General features: G+C 28.5%; 2 protein-coding genes across 3 annotated transcripts; both read right to left on the reverse strand.

Moving 5' to 3' along the window:
• Positions 1-1,343: 1,343 nt before the first annotated feature.
• LOC124942719 (cellulose synthase-like protein G3) lies at positions 1,344-5,085 on the reverse strand. The gene is made up of 6 exons (XM_047483268.1): positions 4,436-5,085; positions 3,323-3,475; positions 3,093-3,218; positions 2,564-3,007; positions 2,149-2,496; positions 1,344-2,069 (listed from the first exon to the last, which is right to left on the reverse strand). Exons 1-6 carry the CDS (start codon positions 5,027-5,029, stop codon positions 1,518-1,520), a joined length of 2,217 nt encoding a protein of 738 aa, XP_047339224.1. The 5' UTR covers positions 5,030-5,085; the 3' UTR covers positions 1,344-1,517.
• A 2,847-nt stretch (positions 5,086-7,932) lies between these two features.
• On the reverse strand, positions 7,933-12,281 carry LOC124942049 (auxin response factor 9-like). 2 transcript variants are annotated; one of them, XM_047482457.1, is made up of 14 exons: positions 12,061-12,281; positions 11,884-11,987; positions 11,701-11,796; positions 11,557-11,613; positions 11,329-11,481; positions 11,173-11,257; positions 10,745-10,835; positions 10,500-10,664; positions 10,304-10,417; positions 10,133-10,205; positions 9,723-9,873; positions 9,178-9,638; positions 8,439-8,626; positions 7,933-8,365 (listed from the first exon to the last, which is right to left on the reverse strand). In XM_047482457.1, exons 1-14 carry the CDS (start codon positions 12,080-12,082, stop codon positions 8,212-8,214), a joined length of 1,914 nt encoding a protein of 637 aa, XP_047338413.1. In that variant the 5' UTR covers positions 12,083-12,281; the 3' UTR covers positions 7,933-8,211. The 2 variants fall into 2 exon arrangements, with proteins under 2 accessions (XP_047338413.1, XP_047338412.1); XM_047482456.1 differs by having other exon boundaries at positions 9,178-9,641.
• Positions 12,282-14,129: the final 1,848 nt, after the last annotated feature.

Genomic DNA, 14,129 nt, shown 5'->3' on the forward strand with positions numbered 1-14,129 from the left:
ATATTAATATAAAGTATTAAATATTAATTAGAGATGTATAATGTTGCCTTTAAATATTATCATCTCCTCGTACAAATGAAAATATTATAAACAAATATATTCTAATTATTCTAATTAGTGTATAATTATTGATTTATTTGATAAGAGAAAGATAACTTCAAACTTAAACAAAAGTAAGTATTTGTATTGAAAACTTTGAATATTTTGCACCTTAATTGTCAAATTCAAATATTTAACATTATGCATTGAAAAACAATATTCCATATTATTTTTGTTAGAAAAAATTTTACGAGTCAAATTTTTTATCCAAGATATCGGTTATGGTGGATTTCTTAAAGATGATATTACATACATAAAATAAAAATAAAAAATTGTTATGTTGTCACCAAACACTAACAATATTAAGTTATTAACCATTTAGGAACAACAATGAAAAATCAACCAAAAACAAATATAACATAAAATTTAGCGCTAAAAAACTCGAAGACTTTTAAGAAGATAAATAATTTTACATTGGTCAGCCACGATTACTGAAACTTTTACCATTTTTTTCAAATCAAATAGTCCCCTAAAAGATATTAAAGACATGAACTCATTGACTCAATACAACCACATAATCTATCCAAACATCTCAGCATCGCTGATGGACTTAAATATCACCTAATTAAATAAATATATATATATATATATATATATATATATATATATATATATATTAGAAATTCTTTAAATGTTAAAATCGATATTTTTTATTAATTTATCGATTAATTAATAATTAATAATTTATCAATTAATTAATAATTATTAATTTAAAGAGTTTTTAACTAATTCAACTTATAATTCGTATAAAATAAATAATTATACATGCCAAACAAAAATACAAATTAATATATTCAAACTTAGCACTATTAATGACTTTTGAAGTATTTCGAAAATGATACAATACAAAAATACAACACATGAATTATTGAATGCAATAAAAAAATAAAAAAAATAAAAGATGAACTCTAAATAGACTTTAGCTTTAAAAGAAATCACACAATTATTAAATAATATTTTAATAAAGTGTAATATATATTTTCAATTTCTATAAATTTATAATTTTGTTGGAACCGAAAATTTAAAAGAAATATCCCATAAAATATTATCTTATTATTTTAGAGTTTTTCAATTTTACCATACAAATTTACTGTTTTAAAAAATTTATTAATTTAAAACTAATATATATATATATATATATATATATATATATATATATATATATTCAAGTTGAATTTATATTCATAATTTAGTCATTTTTATAAAAAGCAAACATTATAAAAACATCAGCATACATTGATTAACTTAGAAGCCTTAGGTTTGTAAGGCGAAGAAGAAATACGTTCGAATACATATGGTTTGGCCCTAAATTGCGGAAACATTCTTATCACATTATAATTTTACATTACAACATATAAAACCGCAGCTAATTCAACTTATAATTTCTTAATAGACTAATAATCTTATTCGATTGACAATCAATTTGCGAAGAAAAATGCCGCGATTGTGAATAAAGTCATAGCCACCATCGTCGCTATAATTGTAGTTTTTTGGGGAATTTTCCCCTTGTCGCTCCTCAAGAACATGGCTTCGTATATCGGCCATCCATTAACCGATACAAAACCAGCGACAAATACTTGAACAAGAAGTCGTTCTAGGTTAGCTCCGCCTTTAGAAATTTGTACCATTCCCATTATAAACGCAGCCAGATTCACAATGGCAGCAATTGATAGCATTAGAATCATGGGGGAATGTAAACCAAATTCGAAGATTCCTTGATCGTATCTCTTCCCTTGCTCGCTATCCAATACTTTGCTTGTCACGTTAAATCCCCCTGTGGCTATTCCCAATGATTTGGTGACGTATTCGATCGTGGCGAATAAGTAGGCAGTTAAACCTCTCATAAGGTACATCCTTTGATCACACAACCACCTCGAAAACGTTCCATCAGCTAGGATGAAGTCGAGGCAGTCTTGTGCGTATGACGCCACAAATAGAAAAACATATACCCAAAACATTGAGTTCGAAACCTGAAACATTTTAAACACGACGGTTAAGCTAACCTCTCTAGTAAATCTAATACTAATTTGAAAATAATTGTGCATATACCTCGGGGAAAATAGAGACATTGTTGAGTAGAGCCAGCTGGGGGAGAAAACCATAAATCATGATCGGCACACATAGAGTGGGCCATAAGGCGAAATGCGAGTAAGCAAGGCCCATTAAGATACTAATGTTCCTCGTACCATAGATAGTTGGATTGTATTTAGAAAACGTAACATCGCATAAGCCCAAAGCCCATCTCTTGGTTTGGTTTAATAGATCCTCGACAGTAATCGGTTTATCCCCGAGAAATGCAGCCCTCTTCGGATGGCAAAACACGGATATCCAACCCTCGCAATGTAGCTTATACCCCGTAAAGTAGTCCTCGACTAGTGATCCATATCGAAAGCCCATCTGAAAATTCAAAAAGACCACATAAATAAAGTTTTTCTTGAACATAGTTTATAGACTATGTATTTACCTTTGAGCCCCATGAGGTTCGGTCCTCGTAATTGCATCGGGCTACATTATGGGCTAAATCGAGAATAGATTGTGATCCAATGGGCTTGTCCACAATGTTGTCGGGTCTTAGCTGAGGGATCTCTGGATCCACAAGTGACAATGGGCTCCCAAACAAGGCCCGTCTAGAGAAGAAACATCCACTACCTACATAAGCTGGGCCGGATAGCCCATCCATTCCATGAGGATTCACAATGTACAAACGTTTGAAAGTGTTGGCATACATATCGTTCTTGTTTAAGCCATGAAAACGTTGTGGGAATTGAACATAGGCCAAAGTGGGCTTGAGATTTGGGTCGGAGAAGTAACACAAGGCACGACGAAGCGTTTGTGGATCGTTTGAGTACATGTCGCAATCTTGTGTTAGAACTATAGGTGCATTTGTCATCGCTGCCGAAACTCGAAGCTTAAAAAAATAAATTGAATTAAATCACCAATTAAAACAAATAATTTTTATTTATAAAAATTATTTTTGTGGTATTATAACTTACAAGGGCATTTAGGGCACCAGCTTTGAAATGGTGAGTGGACATTTTGCTCTTTTCTCTAGCAACATATATCAAATTTGGCATTGGGACTCCTGTTTTATCCTTGTCTTTATTATTGTCTAAAATTACCTACAATTATTATAATTTAATCAAAAGGGTTAATTAAATAGTTACAAATAATTTTATTTAATCATGACACAATAATTGCAAATAGAATGGTAAAAATTTATAACCTGAATAACAGTCGGGTGGTCTTGACGGTTGAATGTTCCTTTCGACCATTTCTTCATTGCTTCCCGTTCTTCGCCATTTGCCAAGTAGTTCTCGTCGACTTCTCCTTTCTCGAGAGCGTTTTCAATTCTAAGTCTCATATCCTCGTACATGTTCTGTTATGACATTAACTAACTTATTATTATTTCTTGTGACAAGAATATATATATTTTTAGAATGGCTAACATGACTCTATAATTCAAAAGGTTTTCATGAAAACTCTAATCTATCACTTTCTATAACATTATCCACATTAATATATAGAGAAAAAGACAATTGAGCCCTTATATTATTGTTTGAGCAGCCATATATGACTGTCTTTTTTAGTTAGTTTACTAGTACGATGAATCTTAGATGTTTCTTACAATACTAAATTAGATGTTTAAATTTATTATAATTTTAAACTATGTAATTTAGTGGTTTAAAACAAAAAAAAAACAAAATTTACCCAAACTAGGACAATCCAAAACTTTAGTCTTTTTAAAAAATATATCTTAAAAATAATGTATTAAATTAAAAAGTTTAAAAATTATGGAATAATATCAGACTTTATCGTAAAAAAACACACCCAATTCCGGAATATAACTCTATCATGCTTTGAAAACTGTTAAAAACAGATTAATATTATTAAATTTGTTAAAATATAAATAATTAAATTATATTTTAAAACATTATTTCATCAAAAATCAATATCTAAATAAAATATTTTTAAATAATTTAATTAATTTTTTCAAACCACTTTCCAAATTGGATCTAATAAATTTATTAACAAAAGGAGAATTATTCTATATAGATTCCTTTCTCTCTCCATATTAAAGTTTATAAATATATATATAATTAAAATAAAATCAAAAAAAATATTTAATAGATTTCATATAAGTTGTGACAGCCATAACTATCAAAACTTCAGATCTTATAATTTCATTATTCCATATATAGATATAAATATATATCTTTAACTATCAATATCATTTTCCTTCATAACAAAAACAAATATAAAAATTCATTTTATTTAAAATTAAGTAAAAACAAAAATAAAAAATTGTTACTTTTCAAATAAATAAAAAGAAAATTACCTTGAGTTCCTCTGTTTCAATAGTAGGAGGATAACTTGATCGGAAAAACACATCCGGGCACGTATCCATCAATCGCCGGCGCCGGCAAAACGGTAACCAATATTTAGCAAACTTAGCAGCTTCCATAAAAGCAAACAGAGTCAAATGCGATCCTCCGTCATCGGAAATATAAACGGAGATCTTTTCCGGCGCCGGATAATCATAAGCCATCATCGATAACGCCGTATTCGCCACTCCTAACGGCGGTTCTTTGTACGGATCCGCCGTACAAACGAAAACATCGATCGCCGGAAATTCTTCCTTCTTAAGAACTTCTCCGATCCTATCTGGATATGAAGTTCTGTAAACTGTTCGAAATCTGAACGCTTGAGTTGCGATCCATGAAAACGCGAAAAGTAAATCGGCGATTAAGAGAGAGAATGTGATGAATGAAGGGGAATTTATGAGAGAGATTATATGGTGACGGAGAAGTGCGATTACGGCGGCGGTGTAAATTATTGAAAATATACGGTTGAATATTGTTAGACGAGATCGTCTAACTGTGTGAAGAACGCCGGCGCCGGCTCCGGCGATTTTGCCGAACTTTAATTCCATTTCTGAATTTTGAAACCCTAATAGCTAACTCTGTTTTTCTCTCTCTAGATTATTTGATTTCTGTAAAATGTCAGAAATCATAATTATAGAGAAGATGGGTTCCATTTACAGGACTTGTTTGGTTTTTTTCTTATTTTTTTTATAGAATTTGACATATTAAAAAAAAACAAATTATTTGGAAATAAAATGAGAAATGAGACTCTACCGTGACTTTAAACTTAAAACGCTTTGAGATGAAATCGAATTCCGCTTAAATTTAAAGTGTTTTTTATGGAATCAAATACATTTTGATATCTTAAGCCGACTCTAAACACTGGAATATTTGAGTGGTGTTTAAAAAAATATATGAAATAAAGTTTTTCTAAGTGAAATAAACATTTTAGATAATTAAATTTAATTTTTAAATCAAACAAGTCCTTGACAAAAGAATTGAAATTTTAATGGTTTAGTCAACTAAGTCATTGATTATCATTATTGGTTTTAAGAAAAGTTGATAAAAGAATGTTAAAAGTAATGTAATATGTATATCTGATAAATTTTAAGAAAATGGGATTTGTAGGGTAAATTTTTAAGTGTTACTTTATATTTAAAATTTGAATTTTAGTAAAAGTAAAAATTATTTAATGAATATTGTGATAGTGATATTAGAATTTAAATTTAAATGAGAGAAACAAGTGATTTTGTGAATTTGTTTTTAATTAAGTTTAGTTTCTATTTCAAATTTTTTAATTTAAGAAACTAATATTTGATTATATGGTTATAAAAAAATTGACCACACAACAAAATATATATACTAAAATAGGAGCAATGAATGTTATTATATTAACTTTCTAAATTTAAATAAAAATCCAAATTTATGTACTTAAAAAATGAAGTATACCATAAATAATGAATTAATTTAGTTACTTAAAAAACTAACTTAAATGTTCCTGTAATTATAAAAAGAATAGTAAAATATTAATTATAGTTTTAATTTAAAATTATATTTTTTTAGTCAATATTGTTTGAGAGTTAATTCCAAATATGTAATAAAAAAATTATATTTTTTTTTTATATTTGATAGTGAAAAAAATGAAATGTACCATATGATATCTGATTAAGTTGGAAAAATAAAAAGTTTACATAACTTAGTAAATAAGTTTTGCAAATATTATATAACTTAAGTGAAAAAATAAATCTTATAAAATAATTTATGAAATATGCGAACCATTATTGGTGGGTCTTGTAAAGATAACAACTACTAAATAGTAATAAAAGAAATATGGGCTATTCTAGTAGGTCATATTCTGGAACTTGTTTGATTTGATTGGCATAAAATCTATTTAATTAATTCCCAATATATTTATTAATTAAAAGTAACATATATGTTTTACAATGATAAAAGGCACAATGAAAAATGGAATAATTAAATTCTTTGGAATATACCGCCTTTAATTTAGCATTTAGTTACTAGAACAATTAAAGTATTTATGAATGAATATTATCAATATTTAATGAATAAATTGAATCAAAATTATATTAAATGAAGAAATGGAAAAGTTTTGGGACTACTTACAAAAAAATGAATATTATGAATAAAACAAATAAATAAATATATTTTTGTCACATTTTTTATAAATTTAAAAAACAAATAATAAATTAAATTAAAAAATTATAGGTTAAGTTACCTTTTTATCGTAAAAAATATAACAAAATATTATTTTATTCAAAATGGTACCACCCGAGACTTAAATAAAACAAAAATTAATCTCAGTTATACATATTAAGATATCTTACTCCTAGTTTTAGACTATCCCACATCTAAATGCAAAAATGTAAAAAAAGTACTCTAGTTCAATAAAAAAAAATTATAACTAAATAAAAGATTTCAATTTAGGCTTACCTAACATTATAAAAAATTATACTTAAAAAAATTATTATATTAATTTATTTATTTGAATAAATAATAACTTTATTTTTTAATTATAAATTTATTTATTTTAACTTAAAATAATAAAATCAAAATTATTTATAAACTCATAAAATTTTATTATAGTAAATTTAAAATTGCAAAAGTTTACCTATTTAAGAGTTTATTTAAAATTAGACTCGTTAGCCTTACGTGAAATCGTAATAAGATTTTAAGAGTTAATTTGAGATTTTATTAGTTTTGGCAAAGATCATGTATTTTTTTTAGGTCGAAATAAGGTCAAACAAATCAAAATTGAGTTTGACCTTAAACAATATATATATATATATATATATATATATATATTTTGTAAAATTTTGTGTTTGCACTCTTCTACTCACTAATATATTTTTTTATTTTGTGTTAATATCATTTTAATTTTATTTTTTTAAAAATAAGAAAAATTATTCCGATACTCTATGGTCATGGCTCTCCGCTTCGAACTTAATCTAAAATGAAATTCACTCACTCACTCATATTTTTTATTTTTCATTTAGTTTTTTATTTTTATTAAATGAAATAACGAAGAATTATAAAATTTTGTGTTTGCCCTCTACTCACTCTAAAGCTTTTTATGAATTTGAATTTTCTAAATAACTCAATAAAATAAATATCACTTTGCTCTCTCTTTTATTCATAAAATTAATTCATTTATTGACCCAAATACTAAAATATATATTAGACCTTTTGTTATCTATTATAATTAAAATATTCAAATTAACAATTAAATTATTAATTTTAAATTTATTTCACACTTTTTAAATACTAGACAAAAAAAAAAACATATTTCACCCAATAATTTTTGCTGTCATTAAAAATCCTTTCAAATAATTCAATTTTTTTTCCCAATTTTAGTAATTTAAGATACATTTTTCCTCATTCCTAAGTGAGATATAAAAAAACAAATACATAAAACATGTATATTATTTTTTGAGAAACTCTATGGATAGCTTAATTCAGATTCAAAGACATTAAATTATACTAAAAAAGACTTTAATTGACAAAGAACACATGAAGAAGACTATGATTAGACAACATCTAATTGTCAATCTCCTCATGACTAATTGTCAAAATAACTGTAATTATGTTTTTGTTTAGAATTCAGTAATCATAATCAGTCAGCCAACTATCGCAAACTCGAGACTAAATAAACAAGTTGGGGACGGCGAAATACATATTTACATGCTGCACCAACTGTGAAACTTACTACGAAAATGAAACTGTTATAACACTCTCATTCCGTCGTGACTGTGCTCAAAACCGTCCCTTCTTCGCTCTCATCGGGCGAGGTCAAAGGAAGCTCGTTATTTCGTCCATTTCCAACTGTCATTTTGTTAACATCTTGACTTGAACAAATGAAAATCCTTCTCACCATATTACAGAATTCCCTGCAAAAAATAATAAAATCTCAGTCGATGAATGGATCATGGATGGATGGATGATTTATTAAGAATTACTTACTGCCACGGATCATCGCCCATGAGCATCATGTCTCCTTCGTCGTCGGTGAAGACTATCTGCCATTTATTTCGAGGACAAAGTTCTCCTTTTATTTCAAACATATTCTCTAGCTCATTTATAAGTTCTTCATACCCATTCACAACACTCAAGTCTACTGCCCTCCCCACTGCAATTCCCTGCATTTGGACCTATACCAACCACCAATTAAATCTGATGATTAAGCCTTTTTTTATGCGAGTTATTTTCAAATAACCCAACAATCTACTCATCAACCACATCATTCAAATCATCAAACTAAAATACCCTCTATTCAAAAAATATATAATATTATGTGGGTTTTTATAAAATTATGAAATCAAAATCATGTTGGATGAAAAATTGAGTACTTGAGTTGATGAATTAAGTGATCTCATAGTTGAAGCGATAGATGATGTGATCAAGAATTTTTTTTTTTAAAACCCAAATAACATAATTTTTCATAACTTACATCCAACTTGGGCCTTCTTTGTTCTTGGGCTATTTGGGTAACCTTGTTCTTGAGGGTTATTTGGGTAAAAAGACATTAAGAGTATAAATATGTGGTATTTGGTTAATAATTTGTATTATATAATTGATGATGGATAGTGGGTTATTTGAGATTAAATTAAAATAACCCATATCCAAGAAGGCAAGATTTATTTGAAAATAACCAATTTCTTAATCAATTAAAACCCCAGATCAAATACAATGATGTACCTACCTTGGTTCGGGTTCTAGAGGAGAACTGCTTGCTTTGAATCTCCTTTACAGACACTTGCAACTGTTGTTGATTTTGCTCTCTGGAATCATCCTTAGACGACAAGCCAGATTCAGGGCCAGTTTCCACAGCTGATAAATTACTTGGCCTACATTCTTCATCGATTTTATCACTAGACAGATTTGTTGGATTCAGAGGTGGTTTTTCAACTGAAGAACTTTTCAGATCCACACCGAATAACCGAAGGCATGTAAGTGTCTCAAGATTCTGATCGCTCTTGTTTGTTTTCTTATGATCTTCTGTGTCAATGGAATTATTAATGTTTCTAGGAACATTCATGTGTGAAGTAGACAACCAGCTGCCATCTGTGTGAGTTCTCAGTTTACAGTTGTTTATTATGGGTACTTCCTGATGATGATGATGAGAAGGATTCCACACAACTGGTGTAGTCGAAGATGTTGAGTCTACTACGAATAGTAAAACATTGAGGAAATTAAATAAACAAACTAATAATGGACAACAAAGCTTATAAGATTATTTCTTCTCACCATGTGTTGAGATCTCATTTGACGGTCGTGGCCTTTTGTTCTTTGTTAAATTTGATTGAATGTGTGAAGGAATAGATGGGACAAAAGGTTCTATCTCCCATGGGGAGACACTATCAGGTCTTGCGATGGGTGCATGTTCATCCCATCGAACCTGCAATTCAAAAGAAGAAAATGTTAATTCTGGACCAGAATGTGATAAATCTAGGATGTGGGGTTATTTGGGGAAAATCTAGATTATGAAATCTTGTTTGATGAAAAAATGGCTTTTTTTGGGTGAAATTCAAATTGTTGCATAAACAATAAAGTAATGGTATTTTATTTGATGGTTGAAATGATAGATGATGTGAAAAAAGTTTTTTTTTTAAATAATTCAAGATCAAAGAAGCTCCAAGTCAAAAGTCCAATATAACCTTTAACGAACGCCATGCTGAACCTTTCCAATGGGATGAAAAATCCTCAACTCCAACTATTGTTCCTGTGAACCTGAGAAAGCAAAAGAGAAGGAAAAAAGGAAGAGATTTTCATCATACATGCAAATGAAGATATTATTGACCCACTGCCATTCTTTTACTATTATTTACCTTCTCTCGGGTGCATCTTCACCTTCAAATTTCATTCTAAATCTCACGCCAATTGCATATCCTTTACTATCAGCTTCTAGGTATTTGTTTACACTTATGATGTATTGGCTAGTCCTGATCATTGAGGCAATACATGAATTCAAGGTTAAAAAGTAAAAAAAGAAAGTGGAACATACAGTAAACAGATATTTCCTACCTTGGCTTGTAAAACACTACAAACCGAGTTTGAGTATTAACAGCATGTAAAGCAGTGGCAAGCACTCCAAGATGCATACTCTGACTTGAAATCACAGAAGATGGCATAGAGCTTTGTTGACGAGCAATTCTTCTAACACCAACACGTAGTTCTCCATTTTCGTCCCTATAGTAGAGAACAATTCACAATATGGTGAAATTCGCAAAGATCACTAGTCTATCTTTCTTGGGATGTGACAAAATTACCTCAAGAACACAAAAGTGTCTCCAGCAACTAATCTCTTAGAGGTGACAAAATTACTCCATCCTGTTGTCAACAAGTGCCTCTTAGGTTGACCTGCAGAATTATAAACCACTTCATGTTTATACAACAATGTGCAAAGTTTAACTCTTTTTGCATACATGAAACCTAACTAAAAGAACCTCTGAAGTACTTTTTTTTGTTTTGTTTTGATAATGATCCATGCAATTTTATTATAAAATGGATAGTCGTTTAAGCACAACGACAAAATCATAGCATTTGTGAAAAAAAAGCAATAATATTGAGTCACCATTCCAAGCCATGAAGGTTAATCTTGGCGCTTACTAGGGACTTCATGCTAATCTTAGCAAATCTGAAGTCCCGAGCAACCTCTGAAGTACTACTACAAAGCAAACCAAAAAACAATAATAACCTCTATAGATATGCTTAAATCGCCATTCCAAACCATGTAGGTCCTTTGCTACCAATTCTTGTGTTGGCGTTTGTTGGGTCATGTCCTAAATCGATTGACAAAAGAATTCAGAAATCACGAATCAGCTAAAATCAACAGATGAGAAGAAGAACATACCAAGGGAGGAAGACATTCAGTAGCATGTTTCCTAAGAACTGAAAATCCGCCATGAGTACTCGTATCAGATGCAGTTAAAATCTTCGTGAACGAATAAACCGTAGGCTTTGAAAGCTCGGCAGGACATAAATCAGGACTTTTTGGCTCAGGAGACTACACATATGTAATCAAAAATCAGTATAAACTTGACTTCAATGTTATAAACATGTCTATTTAGGTCAGTCTTACATTTTTCTCTGGAATTAAAGTAATCTGTGCATAAACTTCATCAGTGTCTTGTTCAGCCTAGAACACAGCAAATAATCTAAGCTATCTTAAAGATAAACAGAACATTAATTTGGAAACTGGATATATAAAAGCTTACTTACTTACCATAAGTTTAATGTTGGAAACAATACAAAGAATTTTCGATGGAGGATCAAACAAAGGAATCCTTTGATTTAGTTCCTGATTTGTAGAGGCTTCCAACTAAAGCAAAAGATATATAATACAAAAGTAAGACTCTATCAAAAGGAAAGAAAACAAGATATATTGAAGAATGAAACTAAAACTAACCTGTTCCATATGACCTTGTGGAAAATAGAATGCTCTTTCTCCTTCCTGAGGAATTTCCACTAATGGACCTGCACACGCCTTCCATAGCTCCGTGTATAACTTATCTAGTTTAAGAAGATGTTGAATCAGTAAAGAAGAAAGTTAATCAACAGAAGAAGTTGCTGAATCAGTAATCACCTTCATGTGAGGAATTCGTCATGATTGAAGTATAGTAGTCTTCAAATCAAATCAAATCATCAAACAGAGATCGAACAGCTTGATGATAAACGGAAGAAATCGCCGTCGCCGGTCGCCGTGAGCGGTGAGATGGAGGATGTCGGCTTCGAAGCAGGCAAGAGGTTTTGGATATAGAGTAAATTCCGGCAGAGAGAGAGAGAGAGTAGGAAATTACTTTATTGCCATTTGGCCATTGATGACTCTTCTTCTTCTTATTTTCTTTTTTTTTCAGATTAGAGAGAGTGTAGAGCACGCGCTATACAGTGGTGTGGGGGTCCACTTACACGCGGGAAATGCTTGCAACCAACTTTTTCCCACTACGCTGTGACGATGTGCAGTTTGTCCGGTGGTCCCGCATTTATACAAGTCATCTGATCTTTTCACGTTTTTCTTTTTAATATATTTTATTTATTTTTTAAAGGAATAAGTTTAAATTTGATTACATTTTTAGGTTAAATTGAGATTTGGATATATTTTAAAAAGAAAAAATAGGATTCAATGTTGTTAATTTATTTTTATGTGAGATTTATAAATAAATAAAATATTTATGTCACTAATATATTTTTTTTAGATTTAATAGTCAAAACTCTTCATTAATTAAAATTTGGTAGTTAATATAGGTTAATTGAGATTTCGAGTACAATTTGAGTTTTTATTAATAAAATTATACAAAATGAGATTTTGTCTTAACGATTTCAAACATCGTTAACTTGTTATTATTTACGTATCTTTTATAAATAAAAAATTTATATTACTAATTTAACTTTTAGTTGAGTTTTTGACTATAAAAGTTAGTCAAAACTATTAGTTCGCTGAAATTCAATATTTAAATTAGTAAAATTATTTTTTTATTTATTTATAAATAAAGGAGATAATAAGTTAACCACGTTTAAAATTGTTAAAGTTGTTTTTATGTAATTTTAATCAATAAAACTTTAATCGGTGAGGTTTGAAAATAAATGTATGAAATCATGGTCTAATTTGACAATTTAGTGGTTAGGTTACTTAAGATTTGTATTAAGTTAGTATTTTGATTAATTAAATAAATAATTTGATAATTTAAAATAATATAATTTGATAATGACAAAATAAAAGAGTTCTTATAATTTAGATAATAATTTTAAGAAAAAAAAACTTATATGAATATGTATTTTATGTGGAGGGTGTAGAAACAGATCACCCACTACATAAATAAGGAAAATAAAAATCCAACTTAATTTGGGAAACAGCATAGGTTGGGTTTCCAATGTTGTTGTGAATCTTGTCTTGACTTTATTTAAATTATAATAATTAATTTATTAATATATATAATATAGTTAAGATATATTTTAAAATATTATCTTATTTAAATTAGATACTTAAAAAATATTTTAAATAATTTATATTTGATTTATTTGTTAAGTATGTGAGCTAAATAAAATATATTTTCAAATAGACATAATTGGTGTAAAATCAAAAGAATATAAGCAATAAAAGTTTGTTTCAAATAGTTGAACACAATTATTATATATGTTTGGTGTTACTCATCTTGGACCACAAAAAATTAAAATAGGTCTTAATTGAAATTTAATAAAATCTTGAAGTCATCATCATTTTGCCTCATTTATATCAACAACTTTTCCAATAAGTCAATTTTCTTAAGATATTAAATTAAAAAAAAGCTTGATTCATCCCTTACATTGTCTCATGAATAACCCTTTGTACAAAAAAAATAATATAAAAAATTTAAAATTATGTTAAATACATGTCTATATATATATATATATTTGTAACTTTTTATGTGTGAATACAATTTTCAACTTTATTAAGTAAATTAAATTAATTACAAATTATTTATAGCTTTTTTTTTTAGATTTTTACTCATAACTTAATTATTCCATCATATATAAATATATATATATATATATATAATATATATATATATATAATTTATTTTACTAATAATTTAACAAATTAAAATCTAAAATCTACCTACTAAAAATATTAAAATAACTCACATCAAACAACCTCTTATTGTTATTTTAAACTGA

The sequence above is a fragment of the Impatiens glandulifera genome, chromosome 6 (assembly GCF_907164915.1).
Source record: "Impatiens glandulifera chromosome 6, dImpGla2.1, whole genome shotgun sequence".
Taxonomy (NCBI): Eukaryota; Viridiplantae; Streptophyta; class Magnoliopsida; order Ericales; family Balsaminaceae; genus Impatiens; species Impatiens glandulifera.